Source organism: Falco cherrug, chromosome 13, assembly GCF_023634085.1.
Source record: "Falco cherrug isolate bFalChe1 chromosome 13, bFalChe1.pri, whole genome shotgun sequence".
Classification (NCBI taxonomy): Eukaryota; Metazoa; Chordata; class Aves; order Falconiformes; family Falconidae; genus Falco; species Falco cherrug.
In genome coordinates this window covers 31464695-31490252 of record NC_073709.1, presented here as the reverse complement: position 1 = coordinate 31490252, position 25558 = coordinate 31464695, and the positions used below count along the sequence as shown (strand labels likewise).

Sequence of the window (25558 nt, the reverse complement as noted above, 5' to 3'; positions counted from 1 at the left end):
CCCTGTGGCGTGCTCGGGCCGCGCGGCGCAGGCGCGCGGGGTGAGCACGCGGCCCGTGCATGCGCCGGCGCGGAGGGCCGGGCAGGCAGCGCCATGGCGGCGGCAGCGGCGGGGGCCCTGTGCGCTTTCTCCCCCTGCGACCGGCGTTATTTCGCCATCTCCGGTTCCGATGGGCGCCTGCGGGTGTGGGAGACGGCGAATAGCCGCTTGCAGCACGAGTACGTGCCCTCAGCTCACCTCAGCGCTGCCTGTACTTGCCTGGCCTGGGCCCCGCCGGGGGGTAGGCCGCCCCCCAGCAAGGTACAGGCGGTGTGTGAGGGAAGGGGCCGGGGGGAGGGGGGCACCGGAAGGGTGGAAGGGGTGGGATGGCGGCCCCGGCGCCCCCAGCAGCTCCGACGCGTGGCCGCGGCCCGCTTGGCTTCACCCCGCCCTCCCGGCGCCATGTGGCGGGGGTCGGCGTGGCCGGGCGGGCCGGGGAGCGGGAGCAGCCGCGGGCGGGGGGGGCCCGCAGCGTCGCCGGCTTTAGCTACCGTCCTCCCCGCGGTATTCGGGCCGTGCCCCTGCCGCGGGGTGGGGGGATCCGCGCCTCTCAGAGGAGCATCGCCAGGCAAGCTTTAACGTGGTGGTGGTGGAAGCGGCGCTGGAGCTTTTATCGTTGGGTTTTATTAAAAAAAAAAAGCAACGGGGGGCTATCAAGAGAAGCGCTGATCGTATAAAATCATTTGTCTTTCTTATAACCTGCATGGAAGAAGCTTTTCGTGAAGGAGCAAGGTACGTTACTTGATGGCACATCTCACCGTAGGGAAAAAGTGATGCTACAGCGCAGGTTGGCTGCTGTGCACCCACATAGCTTGCGTACGGTTCACATCCCGGTAAAGGCCGTATCTCTCCACACTTCCTTCCCCTTGGCTTGGAAGCAGTTCCATGCCGTGCAAGCTGCTGTGCTGTGACATGTCTTCTCGGCAATCCTGAAAGAAGGTGTTCACTAGTTTTATCCAGAGCGTAGATCTGAGGGCTCGGATGTTCTCCATCTTGAATTTGTTTTATTTAACTTCACCATGGTGAACACTCGATCTGAAAATATCTGGAGTATATACAGTAAGGTACCTATTCAGCCTCTTCATGTTGAAGTAATCCTATTTTCTTTAGCTAGAACATAGCATTTTGTGAGGAAAAAAATGTATCCCTTCGATAAAGTATGTGAAATCCACCCCCTTTATTATAAGAAGTAGGGAGGGGGCATTTTAAAATGCGTTTTAGTACATAAATAATTTAACATGTTTGAAATGCCTTAAGAGGTGTTTCAAAACACTTAATACATGCATTATCAATCCAAAGGAAGATGATACTGTCACATTTTTTCAGTTGAGCGGCTTAGTGTGTGAACTATGAAAACTCCCAGAACATCTGAGGAATGCGGCAGAAAGGGTTAGTTTAGGTTGTCCTTAACCTGTTCATTTGTTACAATTGCAGAGCTGTGTAGGTCCTTCTTCACTCTTAAATAAATTGAAACTGGCATGTGAAAACGGGTTTACTCTAACCTGTGTGAAATAAATCTAAGCACAGGAGGTTTTTGAGTGGCTTTTAAAATTAGCCCTTTTCTAGAGACTCTAAAACCCACAGATGCCTCAGTTTAACCTGGTTTAGGGTTGTATGGAAAATGGACTTAATCAGACAGCATTTGGTTACCTCTCAGCGCTTTCTAATTATTGCAGTAGTTCAAATGCTTTCCCCTGCTTGAAAGTTGGTATGTTTTCAAGTGGAGCTGGAAAACATGCTGTTTCTCAGAATAGTTATGCCATAAACTTTTGTAATTCATTGGTTTGTCCTTAGACTGAACTGAAGAACTAAAGCTGTGAAGGTTCTGCCAAATATATTTTACTGAATGTGGGGTTTCTGACATTATTTAGTCTTTTAATTCCTGAAGAGTTGACATCTCTGTAGGTAGTGCTAGTATCTGAGGTTCAGGAGTAAAACTGTGCCAGCAGGTATCTATAAATCGTGTTTGGCCAAGTTACGCCTAAACTAAGTATATTTTGGACTCCTGCCATGTTAATGAAGGCCATGTGTTACAGGGGAATATTAGAAATGAAGTTTGGAAATGCAGGCCCTGGAACTGCTGATGCAGTGGTGGCTTATTGGGATGTCGCCTGCACACGTGCTTTTACAGTGTTAGTGCTTCCTGCTTGTGGTGTTGATCTCCTCCTCCACCGTGAAGCGGTGCCTTGTGCAAGAGTATGTGGGCCACCGACTTCTAAAATACTTTCTTCCACTTTCTTCCTAATAAGCTGCAACTACTCTGTCATCTTCAGCTCTCAAGACTCTTCAGGCTTCCCCTCATTTCAGTGTTTGAAGTGCCTTAGTTCACACATGAGCAGCAGAAATTGGATTTCTGTTTTGTTTTGGTTTTCTTATTAAGAAAAAAAAAAAGGTGGTGGCTGACTCAAGTAAGAGTGTTATGGGAAAATAGGTATGCAGTTGCTTTTCAGATAAGTTCTTTTAACTGTTTCTGCCAATTAAGCCATTGTGCTTTTTCAGGCAGAGTTGGAGGATTTCTAAATAGGATTGAGTTTCCATAAACCTGCGCGGGGGGAAAGAAACTGGTGTTTGGTGTAGTTCAGCTGCCCTGCCCTGTCCTGTCTTATCCATGAAAACTGGCTGCTCTTATATTTAAGACCCTGATCCACAAGTGAATCCCACATGGATCTCTACTGCAGTTGACAGTCTGTATGCACTAATGCGTACAATATGCCCTAATAATATGCATTAATCTAATGCAGGCTAGAGAGGTTTGATTATTTTTTTTAAAAACTTTTTTTTAGCTCTTGGAATGTTCTCTCAAATAATCTCCAACATTAACTGGTGTCTGAATTTTCCATTGGTATTTCTTGCAAAAAATTCAGACAAAATACCCCAATGATAATGCTGATAAAGAGTGGTCCCTAAAGAAATAAATGTGAAAAAGTAATTGGAAAAACCTTCACTGCCTTTAGCTTTCTTCTTGACTCTGGAAGTAACTGTGGACGTTGGTGGGGGATTTTGTTGTGCTGTTGGGTTGTTTCACAGGAAATCTCCCATAACAAACTGAAATGGAGGGTGAACAAATTTTAGTTAGAAGATTTATGCAAGGAAAGAGAATAAAATCTGTTCTTAATTGTAGTTTTGCTTTGCCATGGGAGTGGGGGGGGTAATTTGTAAAACTACAGAGAGATCAGAACGTACCAGAAAACACATCAACTGTACTTGCATCTCCACTGGCTATGTGGTCCTTGTCTTTGCATGTCAGACAGCAGTTTCAAGATGGCTTAGTTGGCATAGCTGCCACAAATTTAACCATTTGAGTATTTTCTCATATATTGTCTTAAAACCTGCTTGATTTACTTGATAGTGCGTTGTCACTGTGATGGTTTCTCAGCACCTATGTTTTCATAATATTTTGTAAGCACTTTTCTTTACGAGGAGAGATGAAGTCTAAATGAATGCTTGCAAAAAACCCAATGTGATCTCTTTTGTTAAAATATGTAAAAGTATCTATATAGCATTTTGGTATTTACTAGCCTAAACCTAAACCCTTTTTCTTGTGGAAGGTGTTGTCTTTGTTAATACACACAAAGAACCAAAGTACTTATCCTGCACTGTTAAACCTTTAAATCTTAGTTGTGATGAAAACTATCAAATTCTGATTGTCATTGTATCTCTGGACCTGATTAAAAATTATTTACATCTGCTGGGTGGTGTCGATTGTATGAGAGATTAGCTTCACCACATGGAGCTTGCACAGAGCTTATTGCTCACATTTTATCAGAGTCTCCTTTGGCTTCTGGCTGCTCGTCAGTGCAGATATATCTGTTAGGTAGAGGAAGCATTAGCTTTTGTATAATTTTGGTCTTTTTTGAATTGGAGAGAATGCTTTGCTGCGACATAACAATGTAAAGAGCCTTACCAAAGTCCAATTTAAAAACTAATCAGTATCATTAGGTATGGGTACTTTTTTCCTTTGAAAGTCCTTGAAAAGTTTTTTTTTTTTCCTTTTGTGTATGTGTAATGAGTTATGTGGGATTAACCCAATGAGAATAAATGTAGTGGCTGTTTTGCCCTCTTTTATTTTAGTTTGACATGCTCAAGAGCCAGTTTTATTCCTTCTCCCCTTCCCAGTGATGTGCCACACTCACCTGTTTTTGGTTGAGAGATGAAGTGAAATCCCTCCTTGAAGTGGTTGATAGCACTTGCAAAGCAAGAGAGCGAAGACTTAAGAATTGCCTGATCCTACGAGGACCTCTGGTACTGCCAACAGGGCTTGGACGGAGCACTCAGCTTCCAGTCCTGGTTGTTACCCTCTGCAAAGTGGGGTAGCACTTTCTTTTTAAGAGACATTATGAATACTTCATATTTGCAAGACTCTTCTGAACAGCTTTTGAGAAGAAAATACATGTCAGTTCTTGGACAATCTGTTCTATTTTGTGAAGTATTCTGATCGTGTTAATCTTTACCTGTGCCTCTGGGACAAAAACCGTGAATGAAAACGTCATTTTTTTCCCCTCTTGTATGTGGTCATTAGGCTAGCAAAATGGCCTCCACCAAATGTTTCCAGGTGACTCATAGCAACTTAGTTACCTCGTACATGGAGGTACAAGATGAATTTCTAGCTTGCTGTGCACTTCAGTGTCTTCATCTTACATCTTAGCAGAGTCTGTGCTGGCTGACTGGGTCTCAAACTTACAGAAGTTTTTTCCCCCTCTTCTTTAACGCTGAGATTATCTGGTGAGAATGATTTATTTGATGTTTTCTCTTTTTCAATTTTCCAGGATGGCCCGCAGAGGAAAAAACGGAAGTCGGAAGTTGCAGAAGTGGACAAGCAGTTAGATATCCTGGCCATTGGTACAGCAGTTGGTAGCATTTTGTTGTACAGCACAGTAAAGGGAGAGTTACAGAGCAAGCTAGTAAGTAACGCACTCTTCATCACATGCTACTAAACACTGGTGGTTTCAGTCAGTTTATGCTGTTCTTTCTGCTGCTGACAAATAAACTAATTATTCAGATATATTTTTTTCTTAATAGCTGTGTATATGGATAGAGGTGCAATAATTCAGGTGCTTGGGAATCTTTGTATTGTTATATATATGTTATATGTATTTTATATAGTTTTATATATATTTTATATATAGTTTTTGTATTGGGGGCGGTATGTATACACTAAGAAATCTTGGTTTCAGAGTTAATGCAATACCTTAACATTATGCATGGGTTTGTTGTTTTACATGAAAAATAACAGTAATGATGAAGTGCCTAACTGGAGAGTTAAGTCCTCTGTGGGAGTGTTGCAGCCTTGGTGCCTGCACAGTATTGTGGGAGGGGAGGACAGGACTGAAGTAGTCATTGACTCTTGGGAAGGTGTTGTGTTGGTGGACTCTTCTGTAAACTTACCTCCCTTGTGGAAGCTTTTGAGCTCTTTCAGCACATGGTCTTTATCGAATAAGAGATGCTGATTTTCGTTTTGCCTTTCTTATTTGTAACTTGCCTGTTACTCCTGACTTTGGTTTTAGTCTTGAGTTACATAACAGGCAAAATAAATCTGTATGAATGACTGCATTGCTTTGAGATACTTGGGCATACTTTTGCTTCTAAAATGTTAATTGTATGTAGGATGATAAATGTACATGAATTTAGAGAAAGCAGTGACTTCTTATAATCATGATACATGCAAGTCACACTAGCTAACAAATCTCACCTCTGTTTTATGGAAAAGCTGTATTTATGCTTGAAAACTGAACAAAATAAAGGACTTTAAGGTTAAAATTTACAGTTTCAGTCAGTTTGAAAACACTGGCCGCTCTTCTTTATGAGTGGGGTAGCAGATGTTATTTGGTGAGCACTTTGCTTTTACAGACAGGTTGAATGAAAAGATATTCCTGCTAGAGTAAGAGCTGTCACTTTTAGCTGTTCTTATTGAACAGAATGTCTTGCTGTGATGTATTTTGTTTTGCTCAAAGCTGATTTGCAGTGACACTTTACAGAGTAGTCTGAACTGGCTGGTGCTGATTCAAATAGTGACATTTTATAAACCTCAGGAAATATTTTCATAAACAGTTAAAGAGGGTGTATTTGAGCTGCCGAAATTTTGGTTGTTGAGGGGTGAATGATGCCCCTTTGGTAGGGTCTTCTGGTCTACTGATAGCACGCCCTTGAATACTGAGCGTAAAAGGAAGGCAACTCATCTCTGAATGTACTTGAGCAAGCAGGCACTTGGGTGGCTGTCAGCAAGACATCTGTGCTAGGCTTTCCTGTGAGCAAATTTCATGCTGTTACACAGCCTTGTTTGGCTGTGTGTATAAACATAGCGGGCAAGACCATTTTTTTTGTTTACTCTGAAGTGCTGGAACAAGAATTAATTAAAATACTTATGTGTACCTATCAAAATAGGAAATATCTTTTGCTTATGTAATTGTGTATCTACACTGAGCTTTAAAACCACACTCTCTTCAAGTTACCAGTGTTGAATTAAACTCTCAAGAGAGTAGCTTGTTCTCGTTGGTGTGGGGAAGACTCAGTAGTCAAGACTTCATTTATTAATGAGTTGACCCTCTCTTACCTTTTGTAGGATGGTGGTCATGACAATAGAGTAAACTGTGTGAAATGGCATCAGGACAACTGCTGCTTATATAGCTGTTCAGAGGACAAACACATCGTGGAATGGAACACACAGACCTGCAAAGTAAAGTGGTAAGTGACGTCTGTTTTCAGCCAAATTTGTTTGCGCTTGCTTTTGTGTATTTTCATCCCTCACAGGTTTTAGTGAGGCCTTGTTGGAAATGCTGCACTCTGCTATCCAGGCTTACATGCCCACTGTACAAAGCTGACTGTTGGGTATTACTTTTCTGAGATTGGAAGTGGTTTTATTAAGGGGTAAGAGAGTAATTCTCATAGTTTGGTTTCTTCCTCAGTGTATTGAAAAGATTGGATGAAAGTAGTGACTGCACTGAGAGGGATTTGGGTCCCTCCATGCTAACACTTAGTGGGACTTGGGCTTCCAGTCCCTTTTGTGACACTGAAAAATCTAAATTCTAGAAAATGTCCTTGAAAATATGGGGAGCAGGTACTGGAACACCTCATCCCAATTAAATCGGTTCCTGACTTTGCTCAAAGGGCCTTGCTGTGATGGTAACCCACTTGGTTTCGCTAACTGCTGATGTGCAGTGCGGACATTCCACTTGGCTGTCTGAGCAGGCTACTACTATTTAAAGTACTGTTGTGCAAAATAGAGCCGAGTGCAGAGTAACAAGATACCTGGTGTAGGCATTTATTTTCTTTCATAATAAAGTCAAACTGTTTTTAAACTTCAAGAAACAGAGATTTCTATTAATGACCGCGGTTATATTACTTCAGTAAAAGCCTAACGTGTGATGGCACCTTCACCTTCCTCTTATGCTGTTGTTTGGTTTTCGTAACATTTCCCACTGCTGTGTTATCCTTCCTGCAACTCTGTTGGTTTTGTTAAAGTTGGCATGGGCACTGCAGACAGCCCATTGTCAAATAGCCTCTTTGATTTCCCTAGAAAAGAGGTGCATCCTTAGGTTGTATTACATTGAGACCCTGATGCCAAGTAGCAGAAGATGGCTGTAAAATCTCCCTCTAGCCTTCTCTTCTTCGGATTGAACGCATCTACCCTCACCTGTTCCACTTAAATTACGTGCTCTAGTCCCTAAGCTGCCTTCGTGGCCCTCCACTGGGTTTACTCTGCTTATGTCCATGACTGACTTGTACTGTCCCAAACTGGACACAGTGCTCAGATGCAGTTTCAAAAGTGTTGCACAGAGGACAGGAATCACTTTTCCTTGGCTTGCTGACTGCGCTGTAGCTAATGCAGATCACTAGGCAGTTGACCTCCTTGCCACAAGGACTCCCTGCTTACTCATGTTCAACTTGACCATGAGGACTGCAAGCTGCTTTCTGTGGAGCTACTTTCTAGCCGTTTGTCCCCAGTCTGTATTGGGATTTTTCCATCCCATGTGCAGGACTTTACATTTTTCTTTTAGCTTTGGAATTCTGACAGCCTGCTTCTCAAGTCTGCTGAGATGCCCCTGAGTAGCAGCCCTGCCCTCCAGCATGTCAACTGCTCTCCTTAATTTGGTATGAATGTGAACTTGTTATGTGTGCATTCTGTCCTGTTTTGAGGTCATTAATGAAGACCTGGGCAATTACTGGGGATATTAAACAATACTGGGATGTCCTTTGGGAGTGATGCCAGTAACTGGCCACCACCTGGATCATACCAGTGATCACAACTGTTTGAATTCAGTGATGCAGCCAGATCTTATCCCTCCCTAGAGTCCGTCGGTTCAGTCTGTATATCTTCAGTTTGGCTGCAAGGATACTATGTGAGACATTGTCACAAGTGTTGCCAAAGTAAAGTTAAGTGGCATATGTGGCTCTCCTTTCATCTGCTGAGAGACTTCTCTCATCAAGAAGGTTGGTTAGGCACGATTTGCCGTTTGTACATCTATGCTGGATGTTCCCAGTCACTTTTTTGATCTTTGTGTGCTTGGAGGTGGCTTCCAGGTGGATTTGTTGTATAATCTTCCCTGTTTCCTGGATTCTCCTTGTGGATATATTTTGTCTCTGTCTTCCACCCCCCCACCTCGTGTCATCAGAATTTTTTTCTGAGCTATGTAGCTGCCTACAATGATAGTGTGATCTTGTAATAACACTGGCCTTAGCAGTTCTGGATACATCCCATTCAGTCTGAAGGAGCTGCATATCTTGGATTTGCTGTTGTGATCCCTAATTTGATCTCCATTTGCTATGGGGAGTGCTGTGCTCCCTCTGACTCTGGCATTAGGTTCTGGATCATGGGAGGCCTCAGAGGTATTGCTCTTTAGTGCTTTAGCCTTTTCTGTGTACTGAATGGGTCCCTACAACAACCAGCAGCAGGCCCACACTTTACTTGGTCATCATCTTACTGTTCCTGATGTGCTGTATCCAGATGTCCTTTCGTTGGCCTTCATATGCCCTGCTGGCTTGGAACACCAGCTAAGCTTTGGCTTATTCTGTCCCTGCATACCTGGACAATATTTTTATATTCCTCTGTGTAACCTATCTCCACTTTCACCTTCTCTGTGTTTCTTTTTTGTGTTTTTGAGTTGAGCCTGGAGTTACCCACTTAGCCTTCTGCAATAGCTGGTGATTTTCTGGCCTTTGGAATGGACCATTTTTTGCTTTGAGGAAGTTATCCTAGGAGAGCAAGCAGCTTTCCTGGAGGGCAGCCTCCGGTGAGATTCTGCCAATCAGTTCTCTGAACAAGTTGCAGTCTGCCCTTTTAAAAGGCCAGGGTTGTAATTCTGCTGTTTATACTGCTATTGTTTTTCTTAGGGTCTTAAATTCCATTGTCGTGTGGTTGCTATAGCTGGAGATTGTCAGCAACCATCACATTCCTGATTAATTCTTCCCTTTTGTTTCTTCTTTTTTTTCCTTCTTTTTTTTTTTTTTTCTTTGAGTACCTGATCCAGTAAACCACTTTTCATAGTATGATTGTAAAACACGTGCATCAAGAAAAGGTCTTCAGCACTTGCCAGGAATCTCTGGGACTGCTTGTGCCCTTCTATGCTGCTTTTCCAGCAGTTACTGGGGTGGTTAAGGCCCCTTAGAAGAACCAGGGCATGGAATTATGAAAACTTACCTATTTATTTATTTTAACTGGACAATCTGTAGCAGATGCCCACCACATCGCCCTTGTTGGTCTCCTCTCATACTTAACTGTAAGTTCTCCACTGGCCCTTTGCCTGTGTGAAAGGAAAATTCCATGCATTCAAGCTACCCTTTTGTGTGGAGAAACCTCTCTCCTTTTTGCCTTCCTAAAGGTCCATTTATTGCAGCATTCCTGTCTTGCAAGTTACCCACTGTTTTTCTGTGATCCCAGCATGATCAAAGCTCTGAAGCTGCCTGTGTGCATCTAATTCATCCTGTTTGTATCCCATAGCACATATGTTCATGTACAAATACTTGAGATAGGTCCCAGTCATGCTGCTTCCTCAGGAAATGTGGGAACTTTTCCTGTCAAGCTTCATCTTGGGTGTTTCCCTCTGCCCCCCATCCCATACTGCTGTTTTTTAGGGGGCTCTGGTTATAAAAGTTAGTTAGAGGCGTTGTATTCTTTAAAGATGGCAACAAAAAAAATCATTCCTGGAGTGTATACATTAAAAGTACACCAGGAATATAATATGCTTTTTACCTGAAATTTGTCTCTGGTGCTATTACAAGTCATACCCAAGGTAAATTAAATTGGAAAGAGTCAAGGAAAACAGTTCTCTAAAATTTTACCTAAATCAATGAGACTAGATGGAAAAAATCATCCTAAATAATTGCTCGTGCCCGATACGTACATGTGAAATTGCCTGCAGTCTTTAACACTTGACAGGACCTGGAAATGAATCCTTACATACCCCACAGAGTTCAGAATGGTTGCTCCTGGGTTTGATTTGCAGGCTTCTGGACATGTTAGTATAGAGGTATGGACTGCTAGATAGGGAACTGAAACCACATGGCTTTAGGCTTGAATTTCTTAATGACGTGGAAGTCCATAGAACCACTTCAGGAGGTGTGTGCAGCACACATTGAAACCTCTGGAAGAGGGACAGGCTGCTGGGGAAGAGTTTCTGAAGAAGCAAGATGAGGTGTTGGAGAGAGGTAGTTTAAAACAGTCAGGGTGACTTCTTGTTTCTCTGGTTGTAGCTTTTTCATGTCTTAAATACTCTGAATACTCAGAGGCATTCTGTACATCTTCTTATGCAGCTTCTTGTTTTGTGATACCCTGTTTAAAACTTTACTGTAATAAGAGTATCCAAAGTAAAAACTAATGAATTTTTTGCCTTTTTTTATATTCTGCAGTATAGTTTAGACTAGTCTTTTTAGTACTTTTAATAATACCTTCTTGGCTTACGTTATGAAATGGTTTGAAATTCTTAGTCCTGACCTTTTCTCTGGAAGAGAATATAAAACCTTGTCACACTGTCCATAAGGTGTAATATTGTTTGTCAAGTTTGTAGGCAGTAAAACTTCCTGCTTCTATGAAATGTAATCAGAAGTGATACAGTAAATGAGCTCTGTTTTGGGAGATGGGAGAGGAACTGCTTGGACTTGTGAAAGTGACTTGGAACTATTTCCAGAGCAGCTGTTTACAATCAGAATGTGGTGGCTTGCGGCCCACTTCCTAATGTAAAGGGTTTGTGTTAATGCTTACCTTGCAGTTTTGTCTGTGAGGGATGCAAGCTTTTCATGACAGCATTTTTTTTATTTTTTTTTTTTTTTTAATACTGCTTTGAACCATAGACCTTTAAGGTGAAGTTGATTATTATCAGTGTCATTGACAGACCTGAGAGATGGGCCAGGAACTGAATGGGCCTTGAAACTCTGAATTTTAGTGTTGAGAAGGCCTTTCTGAATGGGTTGGTGTCAGCTTTTTGGATTGTGGTACAAAGAGAAATCTTCAAATGGTATGGCTTCTCTTACCCTGTTTTGAGTAGTGGAGAACTTTGAGAGAGGAATTCAGAACAGAATAAGCAAATATTTAAAAAAAAAAAGTAAACAGTTCAGTGTTCAATAGCTTTATGTTTCTGAGTTGCTGTATTTTGTGTAAACTAATTTGAAGGAGAGGAGCAGAAGCAGAATAGCTTCGGTGTCATCTTTGACTACTTAAATTCTCTTTTTAAAAATAATTTTTACCTTAAATTTTCCAGCATATTGATGTGTGTCCTGATTATGCTAATTAATACTGGTTTTTCTATTTCTCCATCTTTCTCCCTTTGTACAAACCCTCTCCACCTGAATTCTAGCAAGTGGAAAGGTGACAATAGGAGTGTCACCTCTCTATGCATCAGTCCAGATGGGAAAATGCTGCTGTCAGCCGGTAGAACTATAAAACTGTGGGACCTGGAGACCAAAGAAGTCTACAGAGTAAGTAACTTCGTTAAATTAGATGCCAAAAAATACCCTTCTTGGTTGGTGACAGTAGGTACCTTGTGTGTCCTGACAGGACATCTGGAAATTTCACTGGGCTTGAGACAATTGGCAGTTTTGGGATTGCTGGAAGCTGTTGCTGTGATGATACCCTCAACTGTGGTTTCAACTTGCTGAGAGTTGAATGAAGACGTTAAATTCCTTGGCTGTGTCTGAGCATGCTACCAGCACCTTTTCTCAAACCTGTAGCAGAAAGCTGGCTGCTGATCTTTTTCATTGGGTCTTTTTCTCATACCCTTCTAGCAGGACAACTCCATTCACCGCAGTCTTAGTTACTGCTGGCACAGGTTTGTGTGTGAGCTCCCTGACTTTCAGCATGAGTCCCTCCTTCAAGCCTTCAGGTTTCTTTGCTAAACTTCATGTGCCTGGTGGCATTATCCATTTTGCTGTTGGAACAGTTGGAAGGCATAGGAGTAAACCCCTTGGTGTTCACTGAGCAGGGCTCAGACCCGAGCTAATTACCATGTTTTAGCGGTTCCGTGAGTGCAGCGGTGTTCTCTTGTCTGCTAGCAGATAGGACACAGCTAGCCTCTGAATCCTCTAGTAATGACTATCAGGTAAGTGTGTACACTGTGCTGTTACTGTGGACGTGCTGCTGGCATGTGTCAGCTACCATGTATGTCTGCATCCTATGCTGACCAAAACCATTATTTATGAAAGTAGATTGAAAAACTGGTTTTTCTGGGGGTGGGGAGGGTATTGAACAGCCTTTGTGTATCAGCAGACCTGTGCGTTCATCTTACAGTTGAGAATAAAACTGGGAATCTAGTTTCATTGTAGAAGTTGAAGTGTAAAATTGTGTATGTGTAGAAATGCTTTCTGACAATAACAGCAGTACAGGTGGATGTGATTTGTTTTGCATGAGCTTAGTTCCAGTGAATTTGCCTTTGATTCCCTGTTTAATTTTTAAAATTCTGATAAATATCTAGAGAGTTAGAAGAACTTGTTAGAAAAGATCTGTTTCCTTGAAATACAGAAATGCAAGGAAGCTGATCACTAGTTAAAAAAAGAAAATAATCACTGAAATGTCCTTGTTGAGTTGATAATATTAGGAAAGACTGAAGTGTACTTTGTTAACGAATGTTTTAATTTTTTACCCTATGACTGTTTATGGCAATCACTGGAAGATTCTTCTTTTTCCTCTTAGCATTTCACAGGCCATGCTACATCAGTGTCATCATTAATGTTTACCGCAGTGAAACCTACGAATGACAATAAGCCCTTTGATGGAATTACAGGGCTTTATTTCTTGTCTGGAGCTATACATGACCGATTACTGAGTGTATGGTATGTAAGCTTTTCCTCATTTGTACCTTTAATTATGATCAGTGTGGAAGATAGATTCAACAAGTGTTTTCTGAGCTCTGATTAAACAGAAGGTTAAGCACAGGGGGCACTCTGGAGGAATGCAGTGGTGATCTCTTAAATGGTGGTTTCAACTCGCTGATTGTTGAATGAAGACTTGAATTTCCTTGGCTGTGTCTGAGCTGCTTCCAGTTGCCATTTGAATCACTAATGTACGCCAAGAACACACTGTGTAATAGGCTTCCTTGTTCTTTGTACTTAATGTAAGGTTTATGCTAAGTTTTCTTTCTTGCTGAATTTCACTTGGGATTTACTTTGCATTTGGAATTTAGAGTACTTTCTAAGCCGAAAGATGAAATTACAGCATGAGTAATGTTGGGTAGGGTAGATACTACCACAGTTGCTGGTCATTTCTAGGCTTTATAATGCTTTTCAGCTTCAAAGGGTGCCGCTTGTACTATGGTAAATAATGTGCACTGTTTGTGTCTTCCAGGCAGATCAGATCAGTTAGGAAAGAAAATAATGCTGTGATGTCTTTCACAGTAACAGAAGAACCAACTTTTATTGACCTGTCTGTATCAGAAGTCAAAGAGGAGGTAGGAGCAAGAGTCTGTTATGAAATACATTAACACTTCTCAGTTGTCACATCAGTTTCCTTTTAAGGGTGTAAGGAAAAAAGCTTCGTTTGCATTTGGGTTCTGTTACGCAGAGATGAGATCTGAATGCCAGTTCATGGCTGTAAGGATATTTATTACAGGTGCATTTTTCAAGCTGATAATTTGAAATAGTAATTTTCAAAGCTAAGTGCAAATTCAGTGTTTTCTTCAGAAATTTTGCTTGTGATAATGGAAATGTCAGTTGTGCCCTATTTAGAACAAGTTAGTAATCAAAATAGTTGTTAGAACTTGGCAGCAAAAAGCACAAAAAAAATTCTTTCTAAAAGTCCAGTTTGGGTATGGTCCTTTTTCTTCTGATCTTGAGTGGCTTTGGTGATGTAACTGCATTTTTAATTCATTGAAGGCTAGTTAATTCAGAGTAGCAGTGAGCATTCCCCAGGTCTCTCAGTTTCCGCAAGTACAAGTAAGAGTCTTTCAAAGTAGTCTTGTGGAAAATGTCTGCATGTAAAACATGCTCAGAAACTGTTTCCATGCCTTTTCTACAAACAGTGTTTCATGCTATATTTTCTAGTGTTTCCAGTTATTCCCTCTTACTGTGTGTACTGGAGATAAGAGTATTCTGTAATGTACATCTGGCATTTCATTGCTCAAAGGACTCATCTCAGTTTTTTCCTCTAAGCATATTTACTATGTCAGCGCCTTTGTAGACCTGTGCTTCTAGACATGTTGGGTACCATATTTCTGGAGCTTTGCTGTTTGTAGTGACATATGTCTGCTGCTGTGCAAAATGTTCGAATTTGGATATATCAGTAGAGATACAGTGAAGTACAGTTAAGAGTTGTTTTTTTGTCTCTTGATAGTTGTACTAAATGTTCCTGAGATGTAAGTAAATCTGTAAGGAAGATCAAAGACACATCTTTAATGTGTTTAGTTACTGAAAAAAGTCAAATCATAGCCTTGCCAACTGTCTCTTGATATCCTGTACTTACGGGATATTTGTCCTTTGATCTAATTAAAATCTTTTATTGTGCCTTCTTTCAGCCTGTGAAGTTAGCAGTTGTGTGCAGAGATGGGCAGTTGCATTTATTTGAACATATCTTAAATGGGTAAGTTAGTATTCATCTTGAGGCTGTCTTTGGGAAAGGTCTGGGATTACTGTAAGGCAAAACGCAGTCTTGTCATGCTGTTGCCTTTTAAGCTCTTGTATCTGTTCGCAGACCAGCTTCTAGCTGATTCTTTGTCTTGAGCTCCTGGACATATTTTTGGAGAACTTAATTGTTGGGGACTGTGCTGTATTTGGCATTTTGTGGCTTTAAGCAACATTTTGTGTGTCAGTACCTCATCTTAGCCATCTGTAAAAGGTGTAAACTGGCTGAGTTTGCTGGGGAGCTGCTAATGAAAGGTGCTTGGATATGCAAGATATTGACGTGTTTAAGCTAAATGTCTTGGAATTTTTTCATTCCCTTTTTTTTTCAGTTATTGCAAAAAACCCTTAACATCAAACTGTACTATCCAGATAGCGACGCCTGGAAATGATGGGGACTCCACACCAAAACCAGTCCCTATTCTAGCAGCTGCATTTTGCACAGACAAACAGTCTCTGCTGCTCGTGTATGGAAACATCTTACAGCCCATCATAGAGAAAGTGGTATGTAAAACTTAATGAGTAGGTTTTGGATTTTGTAATAAGGACTGCATACTGCACTCAGCTGGAGGGATTTATTTTTTTTTTCTTTTTTGTATAACAAGACAAAGCTTATCCCTTCCCCCTTTCCTGGGAGCTATAGCTATTGCCCCTGAGCTGTTTTGAAAGGCAATTTCTGTTCTTCCATTCTTTCAGTTAAAATATGACTTGACATTATTGCTGTCTGTTTCTTGCCATTTCAGCTGTTACTGAGTTAGGCCATTGAAACTTTTTAATACAACTTCAGTTTAGCTTTGTGAGCATCTTTGGAGAGCGTACAGATCTGGTACCAAAAGGCAGATGTGCAAAGCAGCTGCTGTTCTAGAGTGGAAGAAAGTTCTTTCTACTTTATACCTTTGGAATTTGTTCTCTTCAGTAGCATAATGAATCACAGGGGTGAGTCTCAATTGTATTAACTAGTTTTGTTCCTGTCCTTCTAGTCTTTGAACACCGCTGAATCTCATGTATGTTTGATAAGGGACATCCAGAAAGTGTTGTCACTTAAAACAGATGTTGCTCTAACAAAGGTGAGCTTTGCATGGAATGCGATTTTGTTGCTCCGCTTGTTTTACTTCGGAAATGGTAGAATTTGCTGCTGCTGTTTAAAATGAGGTTGGTTTGCTAGGTGGACCTGCTCAGAGCTGCAGTGGTAGTTACAAATGTCCACAGCACTTGGGCAGGTGTGGGTAAAGTGTGCTTCATGGCTGCTGCGTGTCCTGGTATGCTCTCACCCAGAGTTACCCTCCTGTAGCTCATAGCAGGTCCTGTTCTCAGCAGGTCTGCTTGGTAGACAGGGCTGGCGGATGGTGTTTCTGCTTGAGATCAGCCCTTCCCCGGGGGTCTCTCAGTTTGCACAGCCTCTTTGGCCCTCATGGTTTGGGGTGAGGTTGGGATGGTTTTGTTTTAGAGTCTAAATAAGGTGTAATGGAGCCTTAGAGGGCATCCTTTGCGTTCTTTCTTGAGGTGGCCTTCATGCGTTCCTACTCACAGGGGAACCTGGGAATGTGAGCCCGAGACTTGTATGGCAACAGGGTCCACTGAGGCCACTTGCCACCACTTTGTCATGCAGGATCCTTTGGGCGTTTAGAGATGGGCTGTGAAGTTCTTAATCAGTGTGTATATTCAAGGCCTTGAAGATTTGAAATGCAGTATCAGTGAAGTGAGCAGACAGCGTTGTTTTTCTAACCCTCAAGTTACCTACTGGATCTGCTGTTCATCAGCCAGGCGGGGTTTTGTGCTGATTCCTCAGTCTTGGAGCTGGTGGGCAACAGAGCTGAAGTGCAGTGAGAGGTGTAGGAGCTCCCTGGCATGCAGTGATGATACCCATTTTGGTTTCGCTTTTTGCTGAATTCCAGTGAAGACTCATTTCTCTTGGCTGTCTGAGCATGCCTTGTGGGGAGCAGGTCAGTGATTAGTGTTGTGGGCAAAGGGGGTAGCATTTTAACACTGCTGCTGTTTGACAGTAAAAATTTTCAGCTACAAAAGCAAGGGTTTTTTTACTTTTACACACAGCACATGGAAGTTGCTTTGCTTACTGTAGTAGATTGTATCACTTCAGTGGGCACCCAGCAGGGCTCCTACAAGTATGGAAGTTTGGGAAGGTACTTTAAAAAAAGGCCTGCATTTTTTTTAAAAAAGAAGCACTGTTGTTTAAGAAGTGTTCTGGAGGTAGCATTCTGGCATACTCCCTGACATCCTCTGTGGGGCAAGGGAGCGCTTAGTTATATTCCCTTCAAAATTTTATCTCCTTCGTGTGTTCATTGAGGATGGATACCATAGCTTGTGTTGGTGTCCTGATCATAGCGTAATTCAGACTACTGAATTCTGAGTCTGAGCAATCTCTGGAAGAAAATTGGTGGGATCAAAGTGAATAGTAACTACCTTTTACTGTAACATTGTGCCTCTGTTCACGATCAGTCCTTACCTGCCCGTGGAAGCTGAATTAATCTGCATGCGGTTTATGGGCCTGACTTCCTACACGTCATGTCTATTGCTAGCAAACATCCAAATAGTTGTTGCTGGATACAATCACTTAGTTTGATGAGTGCTATGGAACAAACTTCTAAGAAAAATTAATCACAAGTGATTCCAAAGAGACCATTTCTTTAGTTAATTATGAAAATTAGCTGACTGTTGCTTGAGGTTATTAATTGCTTTTAAAAATGTGTGACTTTCCTAATACATACGTCTAGAAAATGGGTTGTGGCTGGCTTGTTTTACCTTGTACGTGAGAGTCTTGGAATAAAATCAGTATTTTAAATTGGAAGAAAGCTTGAGATATTATTAATTCAGGCAAATGTGGTTATCTCTTTCACTAGGTAAAGACACCTGTTGTGAACTCAGACACCAAAGTTCTAGTGCCTGGCATTCCAGGACATAGTACAGCTGTCAAAACTCCATCCTCGGGAAAGGAGAAGAAGAAAAAGAAGAGGAAACCGGGAGAGGCAGCGGTAAAGTTCTTCCTCTTTTAAACACATCAATAATGGAGAAACTAGACTCATAAATCATTGTTAAAACTTCTTTAGGTGAACTTGAACTTGCTTTGTTTGGCATGGAAGCAAGGTTAATGATACCATCTTTTTGTATCAAAGAGGCTTCCCTCTGCTCAAAACCTTCCCCTCTTTCAGGCTCTGTGTGCCTTACCTGTAGTTTTGCCATGTTCCTGCAGAACTTTGTCACAAGCGTATGTCTGTCTCTCTGTATAAGCTGGATTACTGCTTTTTAGTCAAAACTTCTCTTCTGTGCTCAGGCCGTTCTTTTTCATTGCATTTAAAAGAATATGCAAGATTTATGTTGTTTTCCAGCAGAATCAAGGGGGAATGCTGTAGGTTAGGTACTTGGCTTTCAGCTGATGTTTCTGAGAAACTGCACTGAAACAGCACTGCCCTTGTTTACCGTCTGCAGGAGAGCATTGAAGAGCGCCTAGAGGCACTGGATATTGATGTGAGCAAAGTAAAAACTCCAGGTGGCCTTCCACAAACAGATAGCTTCGCAGTACTTTTGGTTCAGGGCTTGGAAAGCAACGATGCAGAAATCTTAAATGTAAGTGTTACACGATCATTGTACGCTGTTTAATCTGTTCACTGAGGCTTGTGGGGAGCCTTCCTGAAAGCTGGGGAGGCTCAACAATCAAGAACCTGTTGCTTCTTCCCCAGCTTTTTGCTGATTTGCTGCTCAAGGCAGCAGTATTATAAATGATAGGAGCAGTATTAGCTTTCTGTGTCAGTCCATAAACTTTGAGGCACTTCTGCTTACGATAAATTTGTTATGTCACAGTTCAGATGTTTTACAAGGGATGCTACTAATGCAGCCAACTTGCCTTTAGCTTGAGCAGGAGCATAATCTGTGCTTGGTCTCCTGAGTGTACCATTTCCAGGTTTGGAAAACCTGGAAATACTGCTTGAAAAATGCATGATGACAACAGTTTCACTTGAAAAGCTTACTGTTGCACTTGGACTAGGAGGAAATAATATTTCTGGGGCAGGGAAATGAAATCTTAAGAATTTGATGCTGATTAGAAATTACTTGTCACAAATAGTGGAGAAGAGCATTTATTCACAGAAGTCAAGCACACAAGATAGTGAGGGAGGTTTTAATGTGCCTGTGATGCTTCATTTCTAACGTGGCCTGGGTGGACTAGAGGCAATGCTAGATTGTTTTAAGTGGGTTAATTAAGTGTCTTATTTTGTTAATGGTAGCTGACTTGAAAACTCCTAACTCCTTTTCATGGTAAATCTTTTAGTGTACAACAGTAGTGGAGTAGAAAAAAGATTTTAAAGCCAGCAATTTTGGATTGTGCTTATTGTTCATACACATATTAAAACTGATTGATTCTCTGATCATATTTTTTCATTTTAACAGAGAGTGCTTAACACAAGAAAAGAAAATGTAATAAAGAACACAGTAGCCAGAATGCCTATACATGCTGTCATTCCACTGCTGCATGAGGTAGGAGAGACTGTATTTCTTTTACTGTCATACAAGCCACGTTTGGTTTCTGTTCTAGCTGGGGAAAATCCAGGGTAGCCTCTTTATTTTTACCATTGAAATTTGGTAGTTTTACAGGACAGAGGTTGCTCTTAATTTATCTCTGCTACACTCACATCTTCTCTGGCTGAAACTTAGCCAAAGGACAAAACGCCACTCTCAAAGCTAGGAAGAGCATTTGATCATGTAATATTTTCTTAAGTGATTATGTGGGAAAAAGAACTGAAAGAGGTTAAGCTAAAGCTTGTTTAGTCCATGGCAATTCCAATTACATCTTTTTTTTAAAAAATATCAGTGCTAGCTAGAGAAGTTATATGAGCATAAATATGCTAGATACTCGCATGAGAGCAAGAACATTAGAGTATGCACTTAGAGCAGTGATTTTAGATAGCACTTGGAAATTGAGTGGCAATTTCTTTCCTCTTTTGAAGATAGCTCAGAAGCCCAGTTACTATATTTAAGCTGTATGACATCACTTAGTAATAACTTTAAAAGAGATTTGGCTTCTGAACTGCTTGTTCAGTGATATTAAATAAAACCTGTATTCGGGCAGAAATATTTTAATCAGACATTACTTTTATTAATTGAACTTTGATTAGCTGCTCTTATGTGTATGACATTCTGTAACATAAGAAGAATCTAACTATTAACTTGTGTTTTGATGTGCTGGCCACAAGTAAGATTGAATTTTTACTTGTGGTACCAGTCTTAACTGAATTATGCAGATGGTCTGGTTTTGAATATTTTGACTTCCCTGAAGCATGTGTTGTGACGCCTCCTTAGACTTAGTTAATGAGGTGCAGTGTTTCTTTGGGACATTTTTCAGAGGGTCTACGTGCAAGTGTTTGACTGTGTAATCTCAGTGGATGGACAGATCTACATGTAACTTGTCTTCTCCAGAGCTCGATATTTATTCTGTGAAATAGCCTTTACCTTGTTCCCCAGCTCATTCACCCTGTAATGGCTGCTCTACTAAGCAGATACACAGAGACATAAATAAAGGGATTTCCTTCTATTTATTCCTGCCAGCTTTAAGTTTCACTAGATACATTGCCTGTTAAGAGTTCCAGTTTTATTTTAATAATGAAACAGCCTCTGCAGGTTATCAGCCTGTGAATAGAGCCAGCAATGTAATGTTCTGGAGCCTGGCAATGGTTAATCCTCTCAAACTTCAAATGTCTGGAGATCTTTCTGCCCCAGTATTGGGACTGTCACATGGATGTTATGTTGCTTTTTAAAGTTCATTATGTTTGCTATTCATTGCTGACTATTTTTGTCCTTTTAGCTAACGAAGAGATTGCAGGGCAACCCATACAGGTAAGAGAGAACTCAACTACAGTTTAATTCACCTGAAACTTTTCTAGCTTGTGCATTATGGTCCCTCCCTCCACTTATGTGATTGATCTCCATAGGAACTGTAATTAAACTACAGTATCTTAAAGTAAAAAATCTCAGCTGATTGTGGGTGCAAAAAGGAGCTTTTATCAAGGCAGTACTTTGCCAGGATGGCTGAAGTGAAATTACAAAGGGAAAAGGATACTTGCAGTAAGTGTATAACCCTGAGAATGTATCTTGGGTCCCAGAATATCAACACTGTGGACCTGATCAATGTGTAAAATAACTATCAGATATATAGCTTGTGTGGTTTAATTATCAAATATATTATCAAATATATTTAGAGATCTCCTGATGTTGTGTTTAATAACAAAAACAGCTCTTGTCTCCCCCTCTCCCATCTCGGTATATTGCTATAAGGATAGCTTTGCTGAGACTAGCTGTCCTTCAGTCGTGATGTGTGTTTTTAAATAAAATTTCCCTCATGGTGGGTGGAGAAAAAAGTAGCATGCTTTGATCTTTTATTCACTGAAGCCTCCCCTAAAAGATGTCAGAAACACAGACCCCTGAACATGCCTACTTTAATCCCTCACTTAGACGTCTGTTTCCTAACAAATATCTTATGTAGGTGTCTCATCTGGATAGCCAGACTGTTGTATTTCCATCTGCATTTATCTTTCTATGTAATGAAAGAGGAGCATTTTCTATAGAACCTACTTAGCATCTAGAATGCAAAATGGGTGCTTCTCAGCCAGTATCTCTGACAAAATTAATTTTTCTTTTCCAGTGCCTCACTAATGGTTCGATGGCTGAAATCTGTTTTTACTCTACATGCATCCTACCTTTCCACGGTAAGTATTTTGCATTACTGCTAACGCACGTAACTAAATGTAGATCTAAATGTTTAAATATATGTATGTTCTGCCTTCAGGAAACTGTCTTCTGCTCTCCACATATGGCAGTGCCCAAATCAATGCATAGAGGGCTATATTTCTGCTACTTTTGCCAAATAGCTGCATATTGGTTATAAATTGTTTTAGTCATTTGTGATATAATTATAGTCATCCCAAAGTCAAACCAAGATAAGTTATGTCATACCTGTGAGAGTTAGGGAACAAAATTATTGTCAAAAGTAATCTAGCCTGTGTCGCTGAATCTTACAGAACTAAATTTGCCTTGCTGTTTTAATGCTCATCTTGAGACTGTCTTGGGCATGGCCAGATTTATAGGGTAAAGATGTGCCAAAGCTGGCAGGGTAGTAAGCAAAGTCATAGCTTCTGGACTGAAGTCTAGCCTTGCCTTACAAGTGATGGATAAAGCACTCTTGCTCAGTTAAGAAACCAGCATTTTGGCACTGTTAGTCCTTTCTCCCATTTATTATAGGATTGCCGTGTGTCAGAACTTGCACATGTTGCTGAAGCTGCCTCTGTACACTGGTGTATGTGCAGTTCCCATTTACACTGCTTTCCGACTAGTGCTTTTGACACCTGCTTTTGGCAGTGACTGTGGAAAGCAAAAGTAGTGTAAGAATTGCCATGTTTTGAACGTAGAAGGTGTTTCTAAACATGGCTAAGTGTTAACCGGTCAGGCTGCGGGTGGTTTCTGTGAGCCCTCAGCTCTGCCTTCTGTCAGAGTAACGTGACAAGGGTTTTTTTGTCCCAGACATACAAAGATAGTTTAAAAATTTAAAAATAAGACATCTGTGATGTGTTGATTAACAGCTTCATTTTTCCTCATCCTTCTTTTCTCTCAAGTTGCCAGACCTTATTCCTCAGCTGGGGATGCTGTACCAGTTAATGGAGAGCAGAGTAAAAACTTTGCAAAAGCTTTCCCGTCTGCATGGAAGACTCTTCATTCTTGTCACCCAGGTGAGTTCCAGTTCCAACCAAGTAACATGGATGTGCAGAAGTATGGGTTGCAGACTTAACCTCCTGTTGTGATTACATCTGATGGGACCTATCATTGGGAACTTAATGCAGCTGCTGTACAGCTACGCTGATAATGCTCAGAGCGGTACACTTAACTGTCTGTCTAGTCAGTCTGTGCTCACTGGAAGCGTGACATGTTTTTTCCTGCCAAATGTGTATACTAACTCATAGAGTTTTAAAGTGGAAAAAATAGGAAGTACTGGGCCACTTCAGAACAGATGCCTCTAAAATTTCGCTTTGTACTTTTTTTGGCTGTTAAACTACTACTATAAATGAATTAATGTGTGCTAAATTTGATGTAGATTTCATTTACATTGTTATGAGTTTTATTGCCTTTTAAGGTTGGAATATGTGATTGCATCTAAAGCTAACCTGCAAATTCCATTCAGGTTGCAGCATCAGAAACAGTTCAGGATGTATCCGAGGTTAATCAGACTGCAAAGTTGGTATATGAAGATGGTAAGTGTTATATGTTGGGTGTAGCTCAGCTCCTGAATTCCCGTGACAGTTGATACTTGATGGCTGTTCATCATACTCCTGTGCTTACCTATTAGTGTACAATCACAAGTAGGGAGTTTTTGTGGGAAGTCCATGGCAGGAAAGTCAGTGGTTAGTGATGCAGATGTCTTGTAGTTGGTTGGTCCTTCCTTCTTTCTCTGCTTCCAAATTAAGGAATCTGTTAATTGGAATTTCAGTACACTGCTTAACTGGCAATCTCACCTTTCTTGCTACTTTGCTATGGTAGATATAACCGAGGCAGTTTTGTGTTTGAGTCAGCAGGACATCAAGGTAGCCTACGTGTGTCAGTGTATGCGCATGTACACTTCCAATTTGACCTTGTTTTCCTACTGCAGCTTCATACTGTATAATCATAACGGAAGTGATTTGTTCCTAATTCATGTTGATCAGCCTAATCTTCAGGTATAATTAGTTTTGGAATTGAAATAGCACAATTTGGAGACTTAGCAGCATGTGGGGTTGGGCTTTGTTTGTACAGTGATGTTTTAAAGTCAGTTCTCCAAACTGAGGGGTTTTCTCTTTGCAGAGTCCTCGGAGGAGGAAGGCTCAGATGATGAGATGATTGCAGATAAAGACTCTGATGTAAGTGGAGATGGATCAGTTCTTCTGTTTGCTTGTAACACAAATTGTGTGACTGTCAAAGGTTGAAACATTCCTGTTTATTTTTTCCCCAGGAAAACTGGGATGAAGATGAGGAAAAAGAGGAGCAATCTGATGAACAAGACATGACTGTTGAAAAGGAAATGAATGGTGATTCTGATTTGGAACTGGGAAATGAAAGTGAAGAAGAATAACAGCACGAAAGAGTAATCTTAACAGTTTAAACAAGTGGGCCACCAAACTCTTAATTCTGGATCATCTTGCTGAAAGGTGCCATATTTGCATATGGGGAGTGCAGACTCATGCACGGCCTGTGTGCAGAGGCACATGTGGGGCACTGCATTTCTGAATCCAGAATGTTTAACCATGCCAGCCTTCTCTCTCCCTATTTCCCTGCGCTTACTTATACAAACATTTCTTCCACCTCATGGTCAGATTATGCTTGTCATGTGGACATGCATTTGTATCTCAAGTGAAATAAATCTGCCACCGCTGTTCGTGTGGTAAACTTGGTTCAGCTTTACACTGAATTTGTTTCAAATATCCAAGGATCAAAGACAACTGGTCTCTACCTTCTTTCCATGCTTCAGTTAGCAATAGCAAGTGGGCATCCTGCTGCATTTTAAAAAAAGGAAACAGAAAACAGGAAAAAAAAAAAAGATATTTTTGTAATATTTAAATTCTCTACTGAAATTCTGTTCTTCCCCCCCCCTCCTCCATTGGTTTCGCCATGCCTTGGCAATGTCTAAATGCCAACCTGACTTAAAAATGGCTTTTTCTTTTTTTTAACAAATTTGAACTCAAGACTTTTATATGTACAAAATCAATGACTTTTCTTGTGCTTCAAAAGGACGTTAGAACTGTCACTGGCTCCTAATTCTGTTTTAATGGAGGCTGTATATAAGTTTAATGCTAACCCAGAGGATAGACTGTGTTGGGTTGGGGAGAGGGGAGTAACACAGGGAAATGAGAAGGTGAATGCTTGTGAATACGTAGCGCACAGCTATACCTTTATTATGGTTTTTTAATCTCTCAGTGGCAGAACAAGGACAGCTATTTGCTCAGCTAATGGAAGCTGAAGTGGTGCAAACACATTTTTAAGAGCAAAACAAGGTAAAGATTTGAGCCATTCACCACTATAATGTACAATAATCTATTTGTCTATAAATGGACCTGTTGCAACTAAATACCACCCTCTTTGTAAAGTGAATAAATATACATCTCCTTTACCAAATACCTGTCCTGTGGTGTTTGTTGAGAGAGACCTTAGGTAGCTACAGGTGGTGGTTAAGGATGAAATGCTGTTTGTAGAAAGCAGATTTCTGGTGGATGAAAAAGCCAACCTAAAAGGTTAAGATACTCTGCAAAGCACCTATTGTTACTCATTTCTTGGCTCCCTGCATTTTGGTCCTATCCATTGTGTTGGGGTTGCAGTATTGTCTGGAGATGCTGGGGACTGAACTGCATCATTGACAAAGCTGGAGTAGACATGGTCTGTCTTTGGAGAGCTGGAGGTAGAAGGGCAGCACTTGGAGGCTTCTAGTTGGAGGGTTTTTAACTGATAGTAAATCAGT

At 41.0% G+C, this 25558-nt stretch overlaps 1 protein-coding gene and 4 non-coding genes across 5 annotated transcripts; all 5 read left to right on the top strand.

The window, feature by feature from the left end:
• Positions 1-49: 49 nt before the first annotated feature.
• Positions 50-24496, top strand: WDR43 (WD repeat domain 43). The gene is made up of 18 exons (XM_055725801.1): positions 50-300; positions 4806-4940; positions 6599-6720; positions 11826-11946; positions 13157-13296; positions 13808-13910; positions 14973-15037; positions 15408-15579; positions 16056-16142; positions 17934-18065; positions 18520-18657; positions 19477-19563; positions 20888-20919; positions 21725-21788; positions 22692-22805; positions 23255-23324; positions 23911-23966; positions 24059-24496. The coding sequence occupies exons 1-18, from the start codon at positions 94-96 to the stop codon at positions 24176-24178; spliced, it is 1965 nt and encodes a 654-aa protein (XP_055581776.1). The 5' UTR covers positions 50-93; the 3' UTR covers positions 24179-24496.
• On the top strand, positions 7148-7224 carry LOC114016149 (small nucleolar RNA SNORD53/SNORD92). Its single transcript, XR_003560459.1, has one exon. It is a non-coding gene; the product is annotated as a small nucleolar RNA SNORD53/SNORD92 (small nucleolar RNA).
• Positions 12086-12169, top strand: LOC114016150 (small nucleolar RNA SNORD53/SNORD92). The gene has a single exon (XR_003560460.1). It is a non-coding gene; the product is annotated as a small nucleolar RNA SNORD53/SNORD92 (small nucleolar RNA).
• Positions 13416-13499, top strand: LOC114016151 (small nucleolar RNA SNORD53/SNORD92). Its single transcript, XR_003560461.1, has one exon. It is a non-coding gene; the product is annotated as a small nucleolar RNA SNORD53/SNORD92 (small nucleolar RNA).
• Positions 16924-17002, top strand: LOC114016148 (small nucleolar RNA SNORD53/SNORD92). Its single transcript, XR_003560458.1, has one exon. It is a non-coding gene; the product is annotated as a small nucleolar RNA SNORD53/SNORD92 (small nucleolar RNA).
• Positions 24497-25558: the final 1062 nt, after the last annotated feature.

What these genes read in the sequence shown, in the direction of transcription:
- WDR43 (XM_055725801.1), top strand. Translation starts at nt 94, where the DNA reads ATGGCGGCGGCAGCGGCGGGGGCCCTGTGCGCTTTCTCCCCCTGCGAC. An exon ending in GTAGGCCGCCCCCCAGCAAG is followed by an intron (nt 301 to 4,805) that starts GTACAGGCGGTG and finishes TCAATTTTCCAG; the next exon opens with GATGGCCCGCAGAGGAAAAA. An exon ending in TTGCAGATAAAGACTCTGAT is followed by an intron (nt 23,967 to 24,058) that starts GTAAGTGGAGAT and finishes TTTTTTCCCCAG; the next exon opens with GAAAACTGGGATGAAGATGA.